The 18,821-nt window shown below is 40.3% G+C and overlaps 1 protein-coding gene across 1 annotated transcript; it reads right to left on the bottom strand.

The window, feature by feature from the left end:
- Positions 1-1,102: 1,102 nt before the first annotated feature.
- Positions 1,103-1,698, bottom strand: LOC108145635 (cytochrome b-c1 complex subunit 6, mitochondrial). Its single transcript, XM_017271174.2, has 3 exons — positions 1,616-1,698; positions 1,416-1,507; positions 1,103-1,360 (listed from the first exon to the last, which is right to left on the bottom strand). The coding sequence occupies exons 2-3, from the start codon at positions 1,497-1,499 to the stop codon at positions 1,187-1,189; spliced, it is 258 nt and encodes an 85-aa protein (XP_017126663.1). The 5' UTR covers positions 1,500-1,507; positions 1,616-1,698; the 3' UTR covers positions 1,103-1,186.
- Positions 1,699-18,821: the final 17,123 nt, after the last annotated feature.

Raw genomic sequence — 18,821 nt, 5'->3', positions numbered from 1 at the left:
AGTCTACTGATAGAGGCTGAAAATATTATAAGCCGTGGACTTCCACACATTTTTCTATTAGCAACCCGGCCCAGAACCGCTTACCCCAGGCGTGAGTTATAGTGAGAGTTCTCTGCCCGAAAGGGGGGTATTGGGTCCCGATTAGTGGTGACTTCCTTCTTTGTAGAGTAGTTGGTTGTTTGTTAGAATTTAAGTGAGCAAGTGGTAAAGGAAAAAGTTTAACCGTTGGAGTTTAAATTCTAGACTGAAGTGTATATTTTTCAGCGGTGGCCAAAAAGCCGCCGCTGCCGAATGTGTACTTAAATTCTTATATGCTAATACATAAATGCTTATATACTAATACCAAATGAAATAAAAAGTGTTTTTCCTGTGGCGAGGGGTCGGAGTATCCTGTTGCAGTCTCAGCATAACTCAGCGGGGCAACGGCTCAAGTGGGTCGTTTATGAATTGCAACATATTTGATGACCGTAAGTGTGGGTGTGTGTGGCCGCTCGTTCAGCGTATCATTTCTAGGGTAGCTCTGGGAGGTTTGGTAGGGGGCTCGTTGCCTACCGACTGGTCGGTAACTCGCGCTACGAAGTCTACTGATAAAGCAAGCACTCTGAAACGCCTTTTAAAATTTGGGTGTAACTTCGAAAATATTAACCGGATATGAAATTTTCAGTGGGTATTCTTAAACATAACAGTATATGTATAAGCCCTTAATTTGTATGTTTTACTATAACCATAGCCATATGTAACCCCCTTAATAGAATCGATACCTTTCGATCGGTATTTTACTAGTTCCACTATTTATTTATATTACTATTATTACTATTAGTAGTTACCTTCTCACTGCTCTCGTCACTGCTGAATATTAACTGACGAATTTCTATTTCAATTAGTGACCTATTACAATGACATATGGAAATTTATTGCTACCTAAACTTCAACAACAAACCATCATCTATTTGTATCATCGCTCTCATAGGAACAGACAGATTGAAACGAAAATGGATTTTGATGTGCGTTTCCCATCGACTGATGAATGTTATGCATTTCAGCCGTGTTTAATTTTGGAACTGCTACAATGCCAGTACCATTACAAAAAATACATACATAGTTAAATCCGGAGGATGGTTTATTAAATTTCTAATTGTAAAGCATTTCAAACAACGCTTAGTTATGATATTGCTTTAATCGTTAGCTACTTAAGTTTTGAAAAAAGACTGTGGGCAACACAATGATCCAATTCAGCGACATAGTCAAATAATTCTTCCATGCACGTTTCAGTTGTTTTCGATCGCCCATTCACACGATCATTGCACTCCTGGTACTTGTTGTACAAGGATTCAATATGACCTTTAGCCTGGCACTTTTCCTGTTGCATAAGAAAAATAAAACTTTTTTTGTAGTGATAAATTCAAATTAATTACCCTTAGGGCGGCTTGAGGATCAACCAAATCCTCTTCGTCATCGGCTCTAACGACGGGAAGTGAAAACCAGTTACGAAGGGCCATAGTTAATGCTGTAAAAAACAAATTTTATTAACTGAAAATTGAGACAAACTTGAAATAAAAACAAGGGCAAACTATTTTAAACAGCCACTTTAAATTAAATTTTTTTAAATAATAACCCTCAAATATGTCTGTGATGCAACCACAACTTATAATTTGTTAAACGTCCGATTGATTAAGTTGCCAGACTAGCAAAAGAAAACGAAACGAACAATTTATATGTGCGTCAAATTAGCGACGGTCGGTTAGCGACAAAAAGGGAACGGTGGAAATCTGAACACGCAGGTTTATTTATTATGATATGCAACATGTTAAAATGGGAATACCGAATCTTCCTTACTAGTATTAATTGTCTAATATTTTATCCCGGAGGTATTAGATAAAAATCTATTAACAGTGGCTAACAGCTGACTCCATTCAAAAAATGTTAGTTAAACTCAACTGCGGAATTTTAAGAGTTTGTGCACATATACCGGCTTTACCAGCATACAAGTAAATGTTGACCAAGTTTTTGAGAAAATCGCAGTTATGGGAAAATTTGGTATCCTAAGGAGCGCGCTAACTCCAAAACATAAACTAGTCTCTGGAGCTGCGTTGCTAGTATAGTTGTACATATACTGATCTAAGTCCATGAACATGAAAACCCACCTTTTTGTTCTCTCTTACTTGTATGTTTTCAATCAGTAAACAGTGATAAAGGTTGTTCTGCTGAACGCCTATGCTTCATTACGCATTAAATAATTAATATTTTCTTGTTTTGTTTTTTTATTTTTTATTTTTGTATTGTTAACATTCTGATTTATCTGTTTGTTCCAATCGATATTTACACCATCGATAAAGGCTACTAGATATGTAACATGTATTAAGAATAAGTAGTGAACTCTTTTTACGCTCCTTTTTTGTTGATCATGATGGAATAATATTTGAAACATGATAAGTGATCATACACGTTCAGCAAAACTATATCTATATATAAGAAATTCATCTGTGATCATGTTGTTATGCTGAATACGACCATTGCCTCATATCGGCACAACATGATTCCAGAACAAAAAATCTTATACTCGCACTTCATTATAAACACTTTATTAAGCATAATTAAAACATGGAAGAACGCTATATGCCCTCTTCTAATACAGTCCATCCGTTGGAAATGGTTGTAATTTTCAACAAATTTGAAACTCCGGTTTCCGCAGAGCACATCCACCTCCAGATTTCAGCTGATCTGAACAGCAGTGTGTCAAAACGTAAACAGCGTCAACGTCTTTGCTTATGTTTTGATGAGCTACAGCTGTTAAGATCATCTGAAATCGGAAGGTGGAAGGTGGATGTGCTCTGTGGAAACCGGAGTTTCACATATGTTGAAAATTCTAACGGTTTTGCAGGGATGGACTTCGTGGAAAGAGGGTAGGACCGCAGAAACATCGGATAACTATCGCATAAATTTGTCCGTCAAATTTTAACGGCGGCATATGTGGGAAGTAGTTGGAACGGCAAAACTTTATGGACCATCCCTTCAATTGATGGTGGAAGGTTGATGGATCTCTGTAGAAATATGCTACAACTAGTTTAGAAGTTATAGCCACAAAGTTAAGCTGTTTATTGCGATTTCCCGTTAAGTTTTCAAAAAATCGTAGAACAAAGTTTTTTTGTAACGACCTGCCCAACATAAAATTAAAAAATTATTCTAGAATTCGAAAACAAGTCCTAAAAATTGGTTGAAATTGAGAATATATATATATACATTTGTATTTTTTAAATACACTAAAAAAATTATTTTTGGAATATCTTTTGAACGGAGGATCGGATCCAAGCAACAAGTGTAATATTTGACCAAGCTCGGGAATTCCTTTCTCCTTAACCAATAGATTATCCTAAAGTCTTGGTATGCATTTAGCTATACCTTTCAATTGATGTATTACTCGTCACGATCGGACCATCACAGCAGATTTTCAATTCTGCGGCTATGCACACGCTCTTTGTGCGCATCGTCACTTCTGTCGTCCATAGTGATTATAAGTTATTTAGTGTCCGGGCCGGCTGGCTTCTCCTCTGTGGCAGGGGTAGAGCCGGTAGGTGTTATAACAGTAGGGGACTGGCAGTAGGCTACTGCCGCTGGTTGAGGTATTGGTGACCACCTGGTTTGGCAGCCACTGGGGAGTCGGGTGGTCGCTTCGACCCCTTACTTCTTCTGAAGTTATGGTGGGAGATACTTATCTCCGTTGTCACGGCCCTTAGGGCACGATAACCAAATTCAATAATCAAAATCAATTTAACGGCTAAGGCCGGAGTTTTATGACAGAGCTAGTGCTCTTTATTTCAAGTCCAAATTAAAACTAAAACTTAAGATTGAACAAAAGCTCCTGCATAGCCGGCTGCCCGTGGCAGACCGCTGACCTTGCACATTTTGCAGAAGTCATACGATCGCTGTCATCCACTGAAAGGGAGCCACGGCTAGGAGTGGCACAATGTGCTGGCTCAGCTCTAAGGCCAATAAAGTGGACCCAATTTAGGGTGGACTTGCATGAGGGAGAAGTGTAATAATAATAATAATAATAAAAGGTGATTAATACTAGAGAATGATAAACATGATAAATGATTAATATTAATAGAGGAATAAAAACTGGCCTGCTCAGCCTAAGCTGGGAGTTGGTTGTTAACTACTCCCCCCTTAAATTAGACGCCGTCCTCGGCGACAGCCAATTCGTCGATGGATTTTTGTAGCTGGGCTGCCTCTCGTCTGCGCCTGCAGTCTTGTTGGAGCAGGACTAAGCCGCATAGTGTGAGGCTGACGGCAACTCCTGCGGCGAACCAAATCCTCGGGGAACCTCCATCCGACACGTCATCCCGGAGCTCCTGCATTAGACGCAGGTTATGCTCATTCATCCGCTGTAGCAATGGCAGACTCAGTATGTGATCGTGTCCTGTGATGTTAATTAAGGGGGAGGCCGCAATTCCCGGGCTCATATTCACTGAGTGATTGAGGTTCAAATATACGGAGTCGTTGATCACCGCTTTCCTCTCAAAGGTGATAAGGTGGGTCCCAACGAGGGTTACTGTGGGACCGTCATCGATGGTGATCCTCGTCAGTTTCTCATTAACGATAATTACCCCGTCGTCCACAATTGTAAGGGGTTCCAAATTGCTGGGCCGCGTCCGGCATGTAGCCGCTTCACCTGCATGTAATTGCCTGGCGCAGGAGTCGTGGGGCGCTTTTTTGCAAAATGTGGCCAAGTTGGTGGATGTGCAATCGGAGACTGCCAGGATTCCGTCACTACATTCCGCCACGATGTTGTCTTCTATTTGTAGCATCGTGTGGTAGTGCGCGACAGGGAAGAGCAGGACTTTTTTACAAATACGCTTAACTCTAGGTTACTGGACTATAACGTGGACAAGAACATTATTTTGAAGAATTTTAATCCTAGATACATCCATAAGGTTGACTATTGGGACCTCTGTGAGCTGTTCGTCAAAAATAGCCTTTAAGTCATTGTGATTAAAAATAGTAGGATTGATGATATTATTTTTAGCAAGAGTGATAGTGATCATACAATTTTGGATTTCTGATATTAACATTCTATTCCTGGCGAGGAGTGTTTCATACAAATGGCCTGAGTCAACAAGCCCGTCCTTCTTCTCCCTGAGGATCTTGTTTACTGTATCTGTGAGTAGGTTGATGTGTTTCTGTGTCTCTGTGTTAATTATAACCTGTCTATTATTAGCCTCGATAAGCGAAGCTTGGTTGGTGTTGATTCTACTTAAATCGTCCGCGTCGGGTGTACCCGCCACGACCTTAAGGACTGAGCCCAAAAAATCAAGGCTCCTGGCCATTCTATGGTGTATCTTAAGTTCCTCCAATAGGTTTTGCGCATGCTCAACGTCCACTTCCAGCAGCTTCCTCATATGGGACTGTGGGAACAGTTCCAGCACTCCGACTGTGGAGTCGATTATGCTGGCAAACTCGGACAGATTTGCCGAGTGCCTGACCAGGCCGTACTGTTCCCATATTAAGACATTGCCATCTAGCACCGGAATGTATTTAGCGTGCGAGAAATCAGTGATTCTCGCGCTCGCGGTGGACAGCAGTATGATGGATATAATGGCGAGCCTGTGGAATTTAGCAAAGATTGGGTTTTAATATAGGGGCGAATGTGGCGAGTGAAGTGCCTACCTAATGTTGTCCTTATGGACCACCCTCCCCTTAATGAGAACAGATGTTCCCAGATCTGCTTCTACACGCTCTTCTGAATAAAGCGGTGTCAATTTATTCCCTAATCTTTTGTTGTTGCGAAGGTATACTCTTTCACCGACTTCGAAGACTCTGTTTTGCCTGTCTAGCCCTGTCTAAGTTAACCTGTTAACCCTGTCTAGGTTGGATCGTTGTGCTTTGTCAATCTTGGTTTTAATTGCCAGCTTCATCTCATCGCTGCTGGCGTGGATGACCTCTACTGGCTTAGACCCTGTGACTGAATGTAGCGACTTGTTGTATTCTATAGTAGACCTCAATATTAGTTCCACAGTATCCTCAATTTTTTTATCAATTTTGAGGCATCTGGCAATTTCCGCCAGGGTACTGTGAAATCTCTCAACTTGGCCATTGGAGCTACTGTGTAGCGGTGACGCGTTGACAACGTCGATGCTGTATTGGTTTTTCAGCAATGACGTGATTGTCTCCGAATTAAAGGAGGCCTCATTGTCACAGTATATGGTCTTGGTGTTAGAATAAAAGTTTACTAATTGAAGAATAGGTGCTCGTACATCTATTATTGCCCTAGAAATCAAGGGCTGTACGATAGCGAATTTAGAAAATTTATCAATACAAGTTAAGAAATTTTTTTTGTCGGTCGAAAAAATGTCAATATGCAACATTTCCCCAACGTATGATGGGATGGGCGTAGTTCCCAATTCCTGTTTCTTGGGATGGCGGTCGTACTTGGCTTTATTGCAGACCTTACAATTTGCGACCACTTCGCTAGCTAATTTTGACAGTTGTTCATTAGCGTTGGTTATGTCACTGACAAAGGTTTTACAATGCCAGAACTTTGTCGCAGGAAATTCCTGCCTCAAGGCATGTTGGAGCCAGGGTAGGGAAATCGCAGTGAATCGCGTTCACAACGTTGGCGTTGATGATCTCTTTAACGGATTCAACAAGCAAGTCCTTGTTATTAAAATTGATGATATGGCGTGTTCTATTTCCGAAGACTATGAAATCTCGCCGAAGCGGTTGGTTCGCTTCTTCCAAAATAATTTGGTTTCTAAAGCAGTTAAGAGGTTTGTCTGTGGTCTCTATGGTGTACGAGAGCGAAATCTCACTATGCACCGTGGCCGCGTCAGACTGAACTTTAGCCTCTAAATTATTCAGGGGTTGCCTCGATAGCGCGTCAGCTACTAGGTTTTGTTTTCCGGGTGTGTAAAACACTTTCCCGTTGTTCTCATCAATGAATGCTTTCCATCGCTTGATTTTAGCGTTGGTATTTTTGTCGGATACCGCATACGTGAGAGGCTGGTGGTCTGTGAAGATCCGTACCTCGTTGTTACCGTACAGGTAATTTTGGAGTTTCCCTATTGCCCAGACTATCGCCAATAATTCTCTTTCGTTGGTGGCGTAGTTCAACTCGCAGTCCTTTAGCGTGCGTGAAATCATGGTAATGGGTCTTTTGTTCTGGGACAGTACCGCGCCTATTCCACTCGCTGAGGCGTCAGTGGTTAAGTCAAACGGTGATTTAAAATCAGGGTATGTCAACATGACATCTTCGGATGCCAAAATGTTACGAAGGTGGTCGAATGCATTTCGCTGGGTTTCATTAAACCTGACAGCTACTTTTTTCGACATATTCTTGCTGACCGTCCCGTTTTCCCCTTTGAGGATGGCGGTTAGGAGTCTAGCAATAGATGCAAAGTTTTTTACAAAGCTTCTGTAATAGCTCGCCAGGCCTAGGAAGGACCTGAGGCTAAATAGATTTTTTGGTTCTGGGAATTTTTTTATTGCTCTAACCTTTTCTGGGTCTGTTTTTGTTCCTCCTCTGGTGACAATGAACCCTAGGAACTCAACGCTCTCTTTAAAGAACTTGATTTTTTCTCGTGCCACCCTCATGTTGGCATCGAGTAGGCGCTTAAGCACCGTGTCAATATGCCTGACATGATCCGTTTCATTTTCGGAGAAGATGATAACATCGTCAACGTAGACGTAGCATATTTTGCCGATTTCTTCCCGCAGCACATCGTCGATGGCTCTTTGGAAAATACTCCCTGCGTTTTTTAGGCCGAAGGGTAGTCGGCAGAATTCGTACTTCCCACCATTAACTGAGAACGAGGTCTTCTCTCGGTCCTTTATGCCAAGTATATCTGATGGTACCCTGACTTCAGGTCTAGGGTGGGAAAGAATTTGGCTTTTCCCAAGTTCGCTAGAATCATGGGTATGCTCGGCATGGGATAGCGATCGGCGACTGTTCGCTCGTTCAGCTTCCTGAAGTCGATTACTAATCGCTTCTTCTTACTGCCATTATCATCGGTCCCTTTTTTGTCAACCACCCAGGCAGGGCTGTTGTATGGGGATCTGGACGGCCTGATTATGCCATTTTGCAGCAGCTCTTTGATTTCATTGTTTACAAAGTCTGCTGCCCCCATAGGGTAGGGGTATAACTTGGAGTAGACAGGTTCGTCACTCGTAGTTCGAATAGTAGCGATGACCGATGTGTTGAAGGTGAGCGCCTCGTTAGAGGTCGAGAACACCTTAATTCTTTTTAGAATAATTTTTTTGAATTCGGCTTTAACCGAACTTGGCACCACTATGTCATCGATTTTTGTGAAGTTGACATTTTGGCAGGCAAAAAATTTGAGCTTTTCGGTGACGTTTGCGTATTTTATTACGCTGTTGCCTAAGTCCAATGCTACTCCTGCTCGCGTTAGCGAATCGAAGCCTATTATAGCATCGAACGTGCTCAATGTATCCAAGAGGAAAAATGGGACGTCTAGTCCAAAAATGCGCATTATGCACTTGTTTTTGACATCACTGGAGCCGTGAATAGAGCTCACAGTGAAGGGGGTTTCGACCGGCATTACGTTTCTTAGCTCCTTTACAGGCTTCACGTAATTTTTTGCCGCCCCGGTGTCGATGAGAATTTTTATTGATCTGCCAGCCAACTGTCGCTCGACGAACGGCAGTCGGGAACGCTCCCTAAAAAATGGAGGAGGTCGTTTAGCTCGGCGGAGTCGCTATCTTCCTCAATGGTGGTGACCTCAGCCTCGGCTGTGGCGGTATAATCTGTTACCTCCTGTTGGGATTGGGCTATATTGTTAACGCGTTGGCGTCTTTGGTCCGATTGACGCTGGGACGAGTTCTGCCTTTTGTAGTTGTTGTTACTTTGAGGCTTTCCCCAGCTTGTTTCTTGTCTGAATTTAGCCGTTGAAGGGTCTACCTCCATGGGCTGAACTTTCTTCTGGTCTAAGGATTCAGGATCCCTGCGCTTTGGCCAGGGATTGTCCTCATGAGACTTACTTTGGTTTTGTTTGGGGACGAAGTGGGGATTTTTATCCTCACTTCTCCACTGCCTTCCCTGGCCCTTATTATTGCGCCTATTGCCCTCATAAAAAGGGGCCTTGTCTTCTATGGCCTTCGCGTAGGACGCCGCGAACGCACTTCTTTCAATGCTGTTCTCAGCTTCCCGCGCTAAAGCTAGTGCGGACGGAAGGTCCTTGGGTTGTGCTGGCAGCACGAGTGATTTGAGAGGTCTTTTTAACCCTGCAATGAAAGCATGTAGGGCGTCGTCCCTAACCTCCTTGTTCAATATCGTTGCCGAGTCCATATTATGAGACATGACTATCTTGTTGGTGACGAGGGTGAGTCTCCTCTCCACTTCGTCATAATATGTCATAAGGTCGGTATCTCCTTGCCGAACCATTTCTAAATTTTGCCGTAGCACTCTCAAGGACGTTTTGTCCGCATATGTGCAATCTAGTCTGGCTATAGTTGCATCGAAGTTTAGCACCGTATTGTGGGACGTGAGTAGTGACCGAGCAGGTCCGCAAATTTTGTTTTTAATTATAACAACGGCCTCGTAGTGTGCCTCGCTGCCGTCGTATTTCTTGAATACTTCATAGGCATCTGATGCAGCCTGCCTCCATGAAACGTACTCATCGTGGCTTCCACTGAACGTCGGCAGAGATTTTACTATATCTAACTTGACATCGCATCTTACTGCAGGGTCTGGTACTACCCTTTTATAGACCTCCACCTGCGGCGCTTCCACTGTCAGCGCGCTAACCTGTGTTCTAACCGCTTCTAATTCTGCGGCGAAAGCGCTTCTCAAACGCCCTTCCCGTTCGTTAAGAGCGGCGCTGACCGCATTTGCGACAAGCGCTTGGATCATTTCTGCGTTCATTTCTGGTTGATCTGTGTCCCTAACTTCGGGGCGAAATCCTACTTCTTCGCTATCTTCGCTATCGTCGCTAACAATTTCCTGTTTTACTTCTCTATACTCCCAACTCATTGGCAGTTAAGGGGCGCGGGGAGATACGAGGGTTTGACTGATTGATTGGGCTCAAGACAAGAGGTTTCGACGGGCCACTTTGGTGATGTAAAGCCGAAAAAATTTAGTGAAAAATATGGGTCGTCACCTAAAACACAAAAATGTTGGATTAATTTGTCCCAAGAATAAAATTAAAATGCAGAACGGTGACAACAAGTGTGGGTCAATTTGACTGGGTGTATTATTAACACAGACACACTGGATAACTCTAGTACAAAATTCAATACAAGCACAGTGGGTAAAATTGTAGCGAAACACAAGGAGAAAAACAACTGGGCTCTCTGAATGCGTATAAAGGCCAGCCTTAACAAGGAAATAAAATATTCCTTTGCATAATTAATTCATATAAATTTTGATTGCCTTGGCACAGTGTACGTTATTTGAGACGTATGGTTTCTTTTATTTATAGCGCATTTAAATAAATCTAGATCGAACAAAATTAAATCAACACGCAGAACATGGAAGTATCTTTTAATTTAATATTTCAATAATTCATTCACACAAAAAATCGCCAGTACGAGTGTACGTAACTTGAGTTATATAAATTTTTTTTTTTTTTGCCACGCACTCATAAAAATCTGAATCAGAAATCGAAAATCGAGTCACTTTTATATATATGTAAAAAATTCCTATTGCTGGGCATAGGAAATTGTATGCATTGGTATTTGTGTATGTGTAGACTTTGGCTATTGTCGGCGCTCAGCTACTTACATAATGCACAATTTCAGGGGTGGGATTCGAATATTAGTAATAATATTAATCCGTTGGGCGTCAGTTATTTAGTGTCCGGGCCGGCTGGCTTCTCCTCTGTGGCAGGGGTAGAGCCGGTAGGTGTTATAACAGTAGGGGACTGGCAGTAGGATACTGCCGCTGGTTGAGGTATTGGTGACCACCTGGTTTGGCAGCCACTGGGGAGTCGGGTGGTCGCTTCGACTCCTTACTTCTTCTGAAGTTATGGTAGGAGATACTTATCTCCGTTGTCACGGCCCTTAAGGCACGATAACCAAATTCAATAATCAGAATCAATTTAACGGCTAAGGCCGGAGTTTTATGACAGAGCTAGTGCTCTTTATTTCAAGTCCAAATTAAAACTAAAACTTAAGATTGAACAAAAGCTCATGCATAGCCGGCTGCCCGTGGCAGAACGCTGACCTTGCACATTTTGCAGAAGTCATACGATCGCTGTCATCCACTGAAAGGGAGCAACGGCTAGGAGTGGCACAATGTGCTGGCTCAGCTCTAAGGCCAATTAAATGGACCCAATTTAGGGTGGACATGCATGAGGGAGAAGTGTAATAATAATAATAATAATAAAAGGTGATTAATACTGGAGAATGATAAACATGATAAATGATTAATATTAATAGAGGAATAAGAACTGGCCTGCTCAGCCTAAGCTGGGAGTTGGTTGTTAACTTATATATCACTTATGTAATATTATTACTCACTTAATGTAACCTAAAACTAAGGCTAAGACCTAAGAGTTCTGCCGATATTTCGTGGTGTAAACGCTAACAACTTCCGATTAGATCATAGCGACTCCCGACGACATTAGCTGTGTGATCGCGTTTAGTAGAAAGATTTATGTGTATTTTCTTCTTCTCTCTGGCCGTCTACGTCTCGGTGAAAAATACGATGTTTTTAACTTCTATGCGAGCTAATGCTGGGTGCCAAGCCCAAAGGCAAAAGAATACAAAAGGCTACCATTCCCTACAAAAACACGCCACTCGACAAAAGGATAATGGGAAGATCTGGGATTCACATTTGCATGCGCTTCCCCATGGGATTTGGGACTGGGAACAAAAATTAAATTTCATTTCCTTTGGAAATATATTTTTTTGTTATATATTAATATTGTTGAAAGTTGATGCACTATAAACAGTGCAAACAAGTGGACCAACGAAACCAATCACGAACTTGTTACGCGCCCTATTAGCATAGTGGGCAGTAATCGAGGAAAACGCAAATAACATATAGAGACAATTATAAAAAAACTAAAACTAAGTACCGTGCAAATGTGTTAAAATTGTAGTTTTTAAGACAAGTATAGAGGCTGAAATGCAAATTTGATTATATAGATTACAAAGAACTCGAAAGGCCATACAGGCCAAAATTTGAGGTACATCTTGGCAAGTTAAAATTATGGTAGTTGCGGGTTGGTCTAATAGGCACATTAAAAGTTAAACGGCTTACCAATTCCATATCACCTTTGACAAGATGGTGCATAAAAATAGTTTCAAGCATGATTCTACGATTAACAAGAGTAGGTAAACTAAGCAATAGTAATCTACTAGAGTAAATAGGCAACCTTACGTTTTGATCCCATTTCAAACCACGAACGGTGAAAAGAAGAATTTTGTACCGACTCAACACGATTAATGTGTATTGAGGACTCCAAACGGGAGCGCAATAAATTAGGACGGACAGGGGAAGTAAATAATAATTTTGTTGTATAAGGATCGTCATATTCTTTTGAGCATCGCTTAATAAGTCCAAGAACACTCATAGCCTTGTTAGAAGTAGACTTTATGTCAGGAAGAACTCCCAAATCGTTGACCGAATATATTCGGTTCAGTGGCATATTATGAAGAGAAAAGCTTATAAATGCAGGTGTACCTTACATTTAAGGCAATTAAGATTTAACAGGTTTGATTGACACCATCTCTGAAAACAATCAATATCAGACTGTAAACCGAAACCCGATAGCAAATTATTAAAGGACAAACAAAGTTTTACATCACCAGCATACATTAATACTCGAGAATGTGTTATGACAGAAGGAAAATCATTGATGAATTACATAAATAGCAACAGGCCCAAATGACTACCCTAAGGCACTTCAGATGTTACATTATTCATATTGGAAACTGCGTGTTGTGGCCGGGCTATCGATAGCCATATCGAATGTCGGCGCAGGGGTGATTTTATACTGAAAAATACTGAGTTGTTTTTATGGTCACCCCAAATGTTAAACGGCCGTTGACCCGGCAAATTTGAAACACGAGAGCCGGAGTTCGGGAAGGTGATAGGAGAAGAGGAGAGCCCATAACGAAAGTCACGGTCAAGGCGTTAAGGCTGCTGCGCTCCCCTCGCCAAGTAAAGTATTTTTTTGTGGTGCACGTGCGGATTACATAATCCCGGTACCTTGATGGGACAAATTTTTTTTTGAGCTGCAGCAGCGCGCCAGTGTCCACAGGCAACAACAACGTGAAGTAAGGGAAAGCAGGACTGGGAAGCCTGAAGCGGCGAAAAAACTTGGTAAGTGATCGGTGTTCGAGAGTGAGGCCATGCTTTTCATTCCAGAGCCGATCAGACCCAGTTACCAGTTTCAAAAATCAGCCAGGTCACCCAAGTTGGCCTGGCGAGTTTTTTTTGTGAGGCCCGGACAATGAAGACGGTCAGAGATTTTTTTGAAGAAAATTATTACGGCGTGGATGACCGACACGCTTACCAAGAGGCGGCAACGGGAGCCAGTCGGCTTCAGTCAGATTTTTTTTTTTTGTTGTTATTAGATTTTTTTTGAATAATTAATTGTTTTATCGTGTAGTGTTTGTTGTAAAATTGTATGATTATTTATTTAATGATTAGGGCTATTTACATTTTTTTGGTTATTATTTTTTTATTTACACATAGGCCATAATATCTACATCTTATTCAAATGTTTTTATTATTTACACTTTGAATACATACGGTCTACATGCATTATACTTACACTTACACATAAACGTATAATATCGTCTTATAGCCTGATTCCATTGCCGCATTAAAACGCATTTAGCCAAATGCGCATTTATTTACACAGGGTATCCCATAAGGCTAAATGCCGCATTTAAATTAAATTCGATTTTTAAATGCGATTAAAAACCATTCGCTCCGAACGTTTTTAGAAAAAATACCGGAAAATACCGATGTTTAACGATATTTTGTTCGTGCCACCACTAAAACAGCTGTTTTCTATAAGCAAGGTTGGCGCAATTTTTGATGTCTTTTGAATATAAAATCTATTTTGTATAAAAATGACTGAAACCTAGAGCGCATGCTGCAAATTCTGCTCGCAGTACCACAATGAATTACTGCTGGATCTCTGGCATAGAATAACTCCCACTTATACAGGGATCCTTGCCCTTTTTAGAAACTGTGGTGGTCTCCATTGCGAACCCGTCATAACAACGCAATCAGCTTCTCTTCCTTTTCGTCCAAGTTGGCAAATGGCTCGGTCGCAATATGGATGTCCTGCTGAGCATTACAGAGTTTAGTAAATTCACTCAAGTTCATTAATTTTAATTAATTTCTTTTGGATTTGCCAAAATTCAAAATTAAACAAGCCCAGATCAGCTGTTCGTGCCACTCACATGTCCAAGTAGCATTAACTAAATGCTAATGCGCCAATGGAATCAGGCACATTTAAAAAGTCCACTAATGCGGCAATGGAATCCGGCTATTATACCCATAGTATTTATATTTAAATATTGTCGAATTGTTTGGTTTATTTGTATTTTTTTTATTTATATTTTTATTTATATAAATCCATGAGTGGCCCAAGTGCGCGTGGGGATTTGAGTCCGGAGTAATATAAATACATATTCTTTGCGTATATAATTACATTCTTTTTTAAATCCCTGGTAAAGAAAGAATAAACAACCTTAAGAGCTCTTACGGTAGGTCATGGTCAAGGAGTATATAAATTTTGGGGAAACCCGAGAACGTACACTCGGGTCCACCAAAGGGTAATATGTTGTAAAAACTAGTAAATAAGAATTATTAAAGGAAAATAAGAAAGATGAACATGGAGTAAAGATTAATTAATGGGAGAGGGGGGTATATTAGTAAAAGGGGTACATAATGGTGCAATAAAAAAAAAGGAAATAAAGGTAACAAATGTATTTGGGGCAGCTGCAAGTATGTTGCTCAAGGCAGTCTGCATGTTCGGGACGGATGAGCAGGTGACCTCCAGTTCAGCAGGAGGAGCCCAAAGAATTGCCAAATGTGTGTAGGTTTAAAAAGACTAATATTTGTGTATTTTTTTTTGTTTGTTCGTGGATTGAAATTTAAATTCAAAATTGACGGTGCAGCATAGAGTGTTGCGAAACGTAGGACATGAGAGTCCAACGCGTTCTGTTGTTGTGTGAGAGGGCAGGGTTACGGGAACCACGGCCCTGGAAAATCGAGCTAGCTGGGGGCAGCCCGACTCACGCAGGACCACGCAGGTCCATAACATGCGTTTTGAAAAATATCCCTCTGATTTCTTCCATTCAAATAACTTGAAATCCAATTTAAAGAAAAGAATGGTTAACTAAATCAAAAGCTTTGCTAAAATCTGCATTTTATTATTAAATCCTTTAAATTTAATAGATGCCACTTCAAGTAGATTCGTGGGAGTAGACATTCGCTTAACAAAACCATGTTGATAAGGTATATTAGTGAGGAACAAAAATGTTGCAAATAAAAAGTAATAATGCGCTCAAATGCTTTAGGTATTGCAGACAATTTAGAAATACCTGTATAATTTTGAGCATCTGATTTTCCTTCTTTTTGTGGACTGGAGTAATAAAATAATCTTTCCAGATTGTTGGTAAAACTGATGTTGAGGTAGACAATTGAAACAGTTCAAGAATCGGTTTACTAATAGTTGATGCAAAAAACTCTCCGTCCGGCCCTGGAAAGTATGCTGGTGTTTTGGTCTCCAAATCCCTCAAAAGATAATTTTCTGTTATTACCGTGGAAAAAATACAATTTGACCTGTTTAAATTGTAAGGCTTAACTGAATTAAGACAAGAATTAAGAATTAAGACGGGTAGTTAGGAAGAACTAGGCAAATAAATCAGCAATTTCAGAGTCAGTAGACGCCTCAGTTAGGTTTAATCGGACTCTCGAGTAACTTTTCCAGTGATGCTTCCTAGACTAAAAAAGGGGAAAATTTAAGTTTCTCACGGTACGATTCAAACTCGAATTTAAGCCCGCGGTTAATTTTTGAAGTTGAACTGCTCGCTCTCATTGTTAAAGGCTGGTGCATGCAGGGTAGTTGCAAATTAACCGCGGGACCGAATTGCAAGTTCGAACCAAAAACTTAAAAGTGGGTGAGAAATCAAATTTAACTTCGAACATAGCTCTCAGCTGAGCTTGGGCAGAGGTTCGGCATTGCAAATGGTGCCTCTATATATTTCTTACTCTAGGACATTTCGAAAAATCAGATGACTAAAATATGTTCACTAAAGGCAGAGGAGTCAGCTAACAGCCTAGGTAACTTCACATTAAGTCCCCTTACATTTTGATAGAACTATAGAAGTGTTCAGTTTTTTGAAACATACCCTAAAATCGGAAATCGGCCTCTTATTTCTTTGTATTTTATGAACAAATTCTGTTATTATAAGTTCATCATCAGGCCAAAAACTTGTATTATTTAGAACGTTTAAAGCTTCTGTAGGAGCAGATGGTATACAAATTTGAATTGTTCAAATGTAATGTTTGTGGTGGGTGTTTTTCTTGAATAAACTCCATAACATCATCTAATGTAGTTTGGGGGGTAAATCGAGGAACAAGTACTTCTTTCAAATGGGGAACAACTAAAAGTTTCTTTTTACCACCACCAACACCTTGAACACTTTGAACAATTTTACTCCGACTTTCTAATGAAGGTAGCACTTCAGAGCACGCAGTATCGTTAGGAACAGCTGGCTGTAAAGCTTTTGATCCACCGGGCTGCTCTACAACTTCTCCAGTGACAGGGGCGTATGAACTAGGTGCCGGTTAAGACTCATTACAAGTATTGGGCAGATTCCTTTTCTGAAACTAAATTTAAAGAAGCGCTCGTTCCAATGAGCTCGGTTTTTGTACGCTTAGGTAACACACCTAGCAGTTATTCACTACTAAACTGTTCACTTACCTCATTGGATATTTTCTATCGACTTATCGTGGCTTGTGAAGCACTAAGAACTATGTACGTACACAGCATTGGCAACGCATGCACAGGAGAATAAAAATACAATAACAAAGCCCAGGAATTAGACAATTTTAAGTAATATTATTAAAACTCTAATACTCTAATAACGTACCAGTACTTTCAGAATTTAATCAAAACTTGACAAAATCACAGAGCACAAGAAAAGCACAACTGATCACAAGCGACGCTAAGTCGACTATAAATCTAGTTTTGAGCAATAAATAAATCGAATTATGCAATATTACGTTTAGAAAAATAAGAAAGATTGTTATCATTTATTATACATTAATGTATATAATACATTTATTATTTCACTTAAAAACTCAAAAGAATACATACACAAATCATGAACTAAACTGGTATATTAACCTTTTCCATTTCACTCCTTAAAAAATTAAAAATTATTAATATATCCTACTTTATTAAAACTAGTTAAATTGCTTATTGTTCTATTTTTTTAAAAACTGAATTGTAGGCCTAATTCTTACTAATGGCCTCGTCCCGCAGAGACCCATCCACCATCTCATTCAAAGTTGGTCCGTACTCATTCACCTTCCACCAACCGTAGAACGGAAGGTCGCTCACCCAAGACAGCAATTTGAATTCAGAAATCCATTTAACAAATACAAGCCCCATTTCACAGGGATCCATTCACCTTCCATCATCCGTTGAACGGAAAATCCATAGGGTTTGGCAGTTCCAAAATTTAATTGAGTTTGACGGACTAATTTATGCGATAGTTAGTCGATGTTTGTTCGGTGCAATCCTCTTCCCATTCCTGGGATTTTTGAAAAAAAGTGAAACTCCGGTTTCCACAGAGCACATCCACCATCAACCTTCCGATAACGGCTGATCTGAGCACCTGTGGCTCAACAAAACATAAACAAAAATGATTGACCTGTTGCCTTTGTTTATGTTTTGACGAGCTAAAGCTGTTCAGATCAGGTGGAATTGGAAGGTGGATGTGTTCTTTGGAAATCGGATTTTCTCATTTGTCAAAAATTCCAACCGTTTCCAACGGATAGACTGTGTGGAAAAAGTGCACAGTTCTTAGCATAACTATAAAATACGAGTTGGAAAAAGTACTTCTAAAAGAGTTTTATAGAGTGAAAGACCCCCTCAAAAAATTCAGCATACGGCACTGTGGCTTTTGATGGACGGTGGATGGTGGGAGCCCCAGTCCACCATCTATCAAAAATCCCAACCGTTTCGATTGGATGGGCTCTGTGAAACTGGACTTTTAATAAACTATACCCTTGCATGTTTCTCAGTTTAAGAAAATTAAACTATTTAAACAAAATAGATCTACTGGGAAAAGAAAGATATTACGGCAGTCGATGGCAGTGTGATTTCAAATATTACATTTTCGCTGACTTCCCATCGTTCCTCCAAAAATACTATATTGTGAATAGGTTATAACTTATAACTTACATTTATATTATATTTGTATATATATAAATAAATAAATATTTATATATTTATAATCCACAGCATTATAATCGAATAAAACTAGGAAACAGTAATTGTAAAAAAAAAATTTATGGAGTTAAAGACCCACTCAAAAAATTCAATATACGCCACTGTGACTTTGGATGTATGGTGGATGGTGCCTTGGCCATAATTAAGGTGTGAAACATATATTCCCACAGAGTTCGGTTTTTTAAAACAGCTCTCTCTTACTTTGATTTGCAGCTGAGCACAACTCCTTAAAAATCAAAGCTCAAGATGCATGGGAGCCCTTGAGCGGCCCACACTCGAGAAATATAAATATGTTGCAGTGGAATCAGTCTATAGCTAATTTAACTTCAGAATTATAAGTAGTCGTAAGAAATCGATGAAAATATCGATCACGTTATG

The sequence above is a fragment of the Drosophila elegans genome, unplaced genomic scaffold (assembly GCF_018152505.1).
Source record: "Drosophila elegans isolate 14027-0461.03 unplaced genomic scaffold, ASM1815250v1 contig_476, whole genome shotgun sequence".
Lineage (NCBI taxonomy): Eukaryota > Metazoa > Arthropoda > Insecta > Diptera > Drosophilidae > Drosophila > Drosophila elegans.
This window is presented reverse-complemented; position numbering and strand designations above follow the sequence as displayed.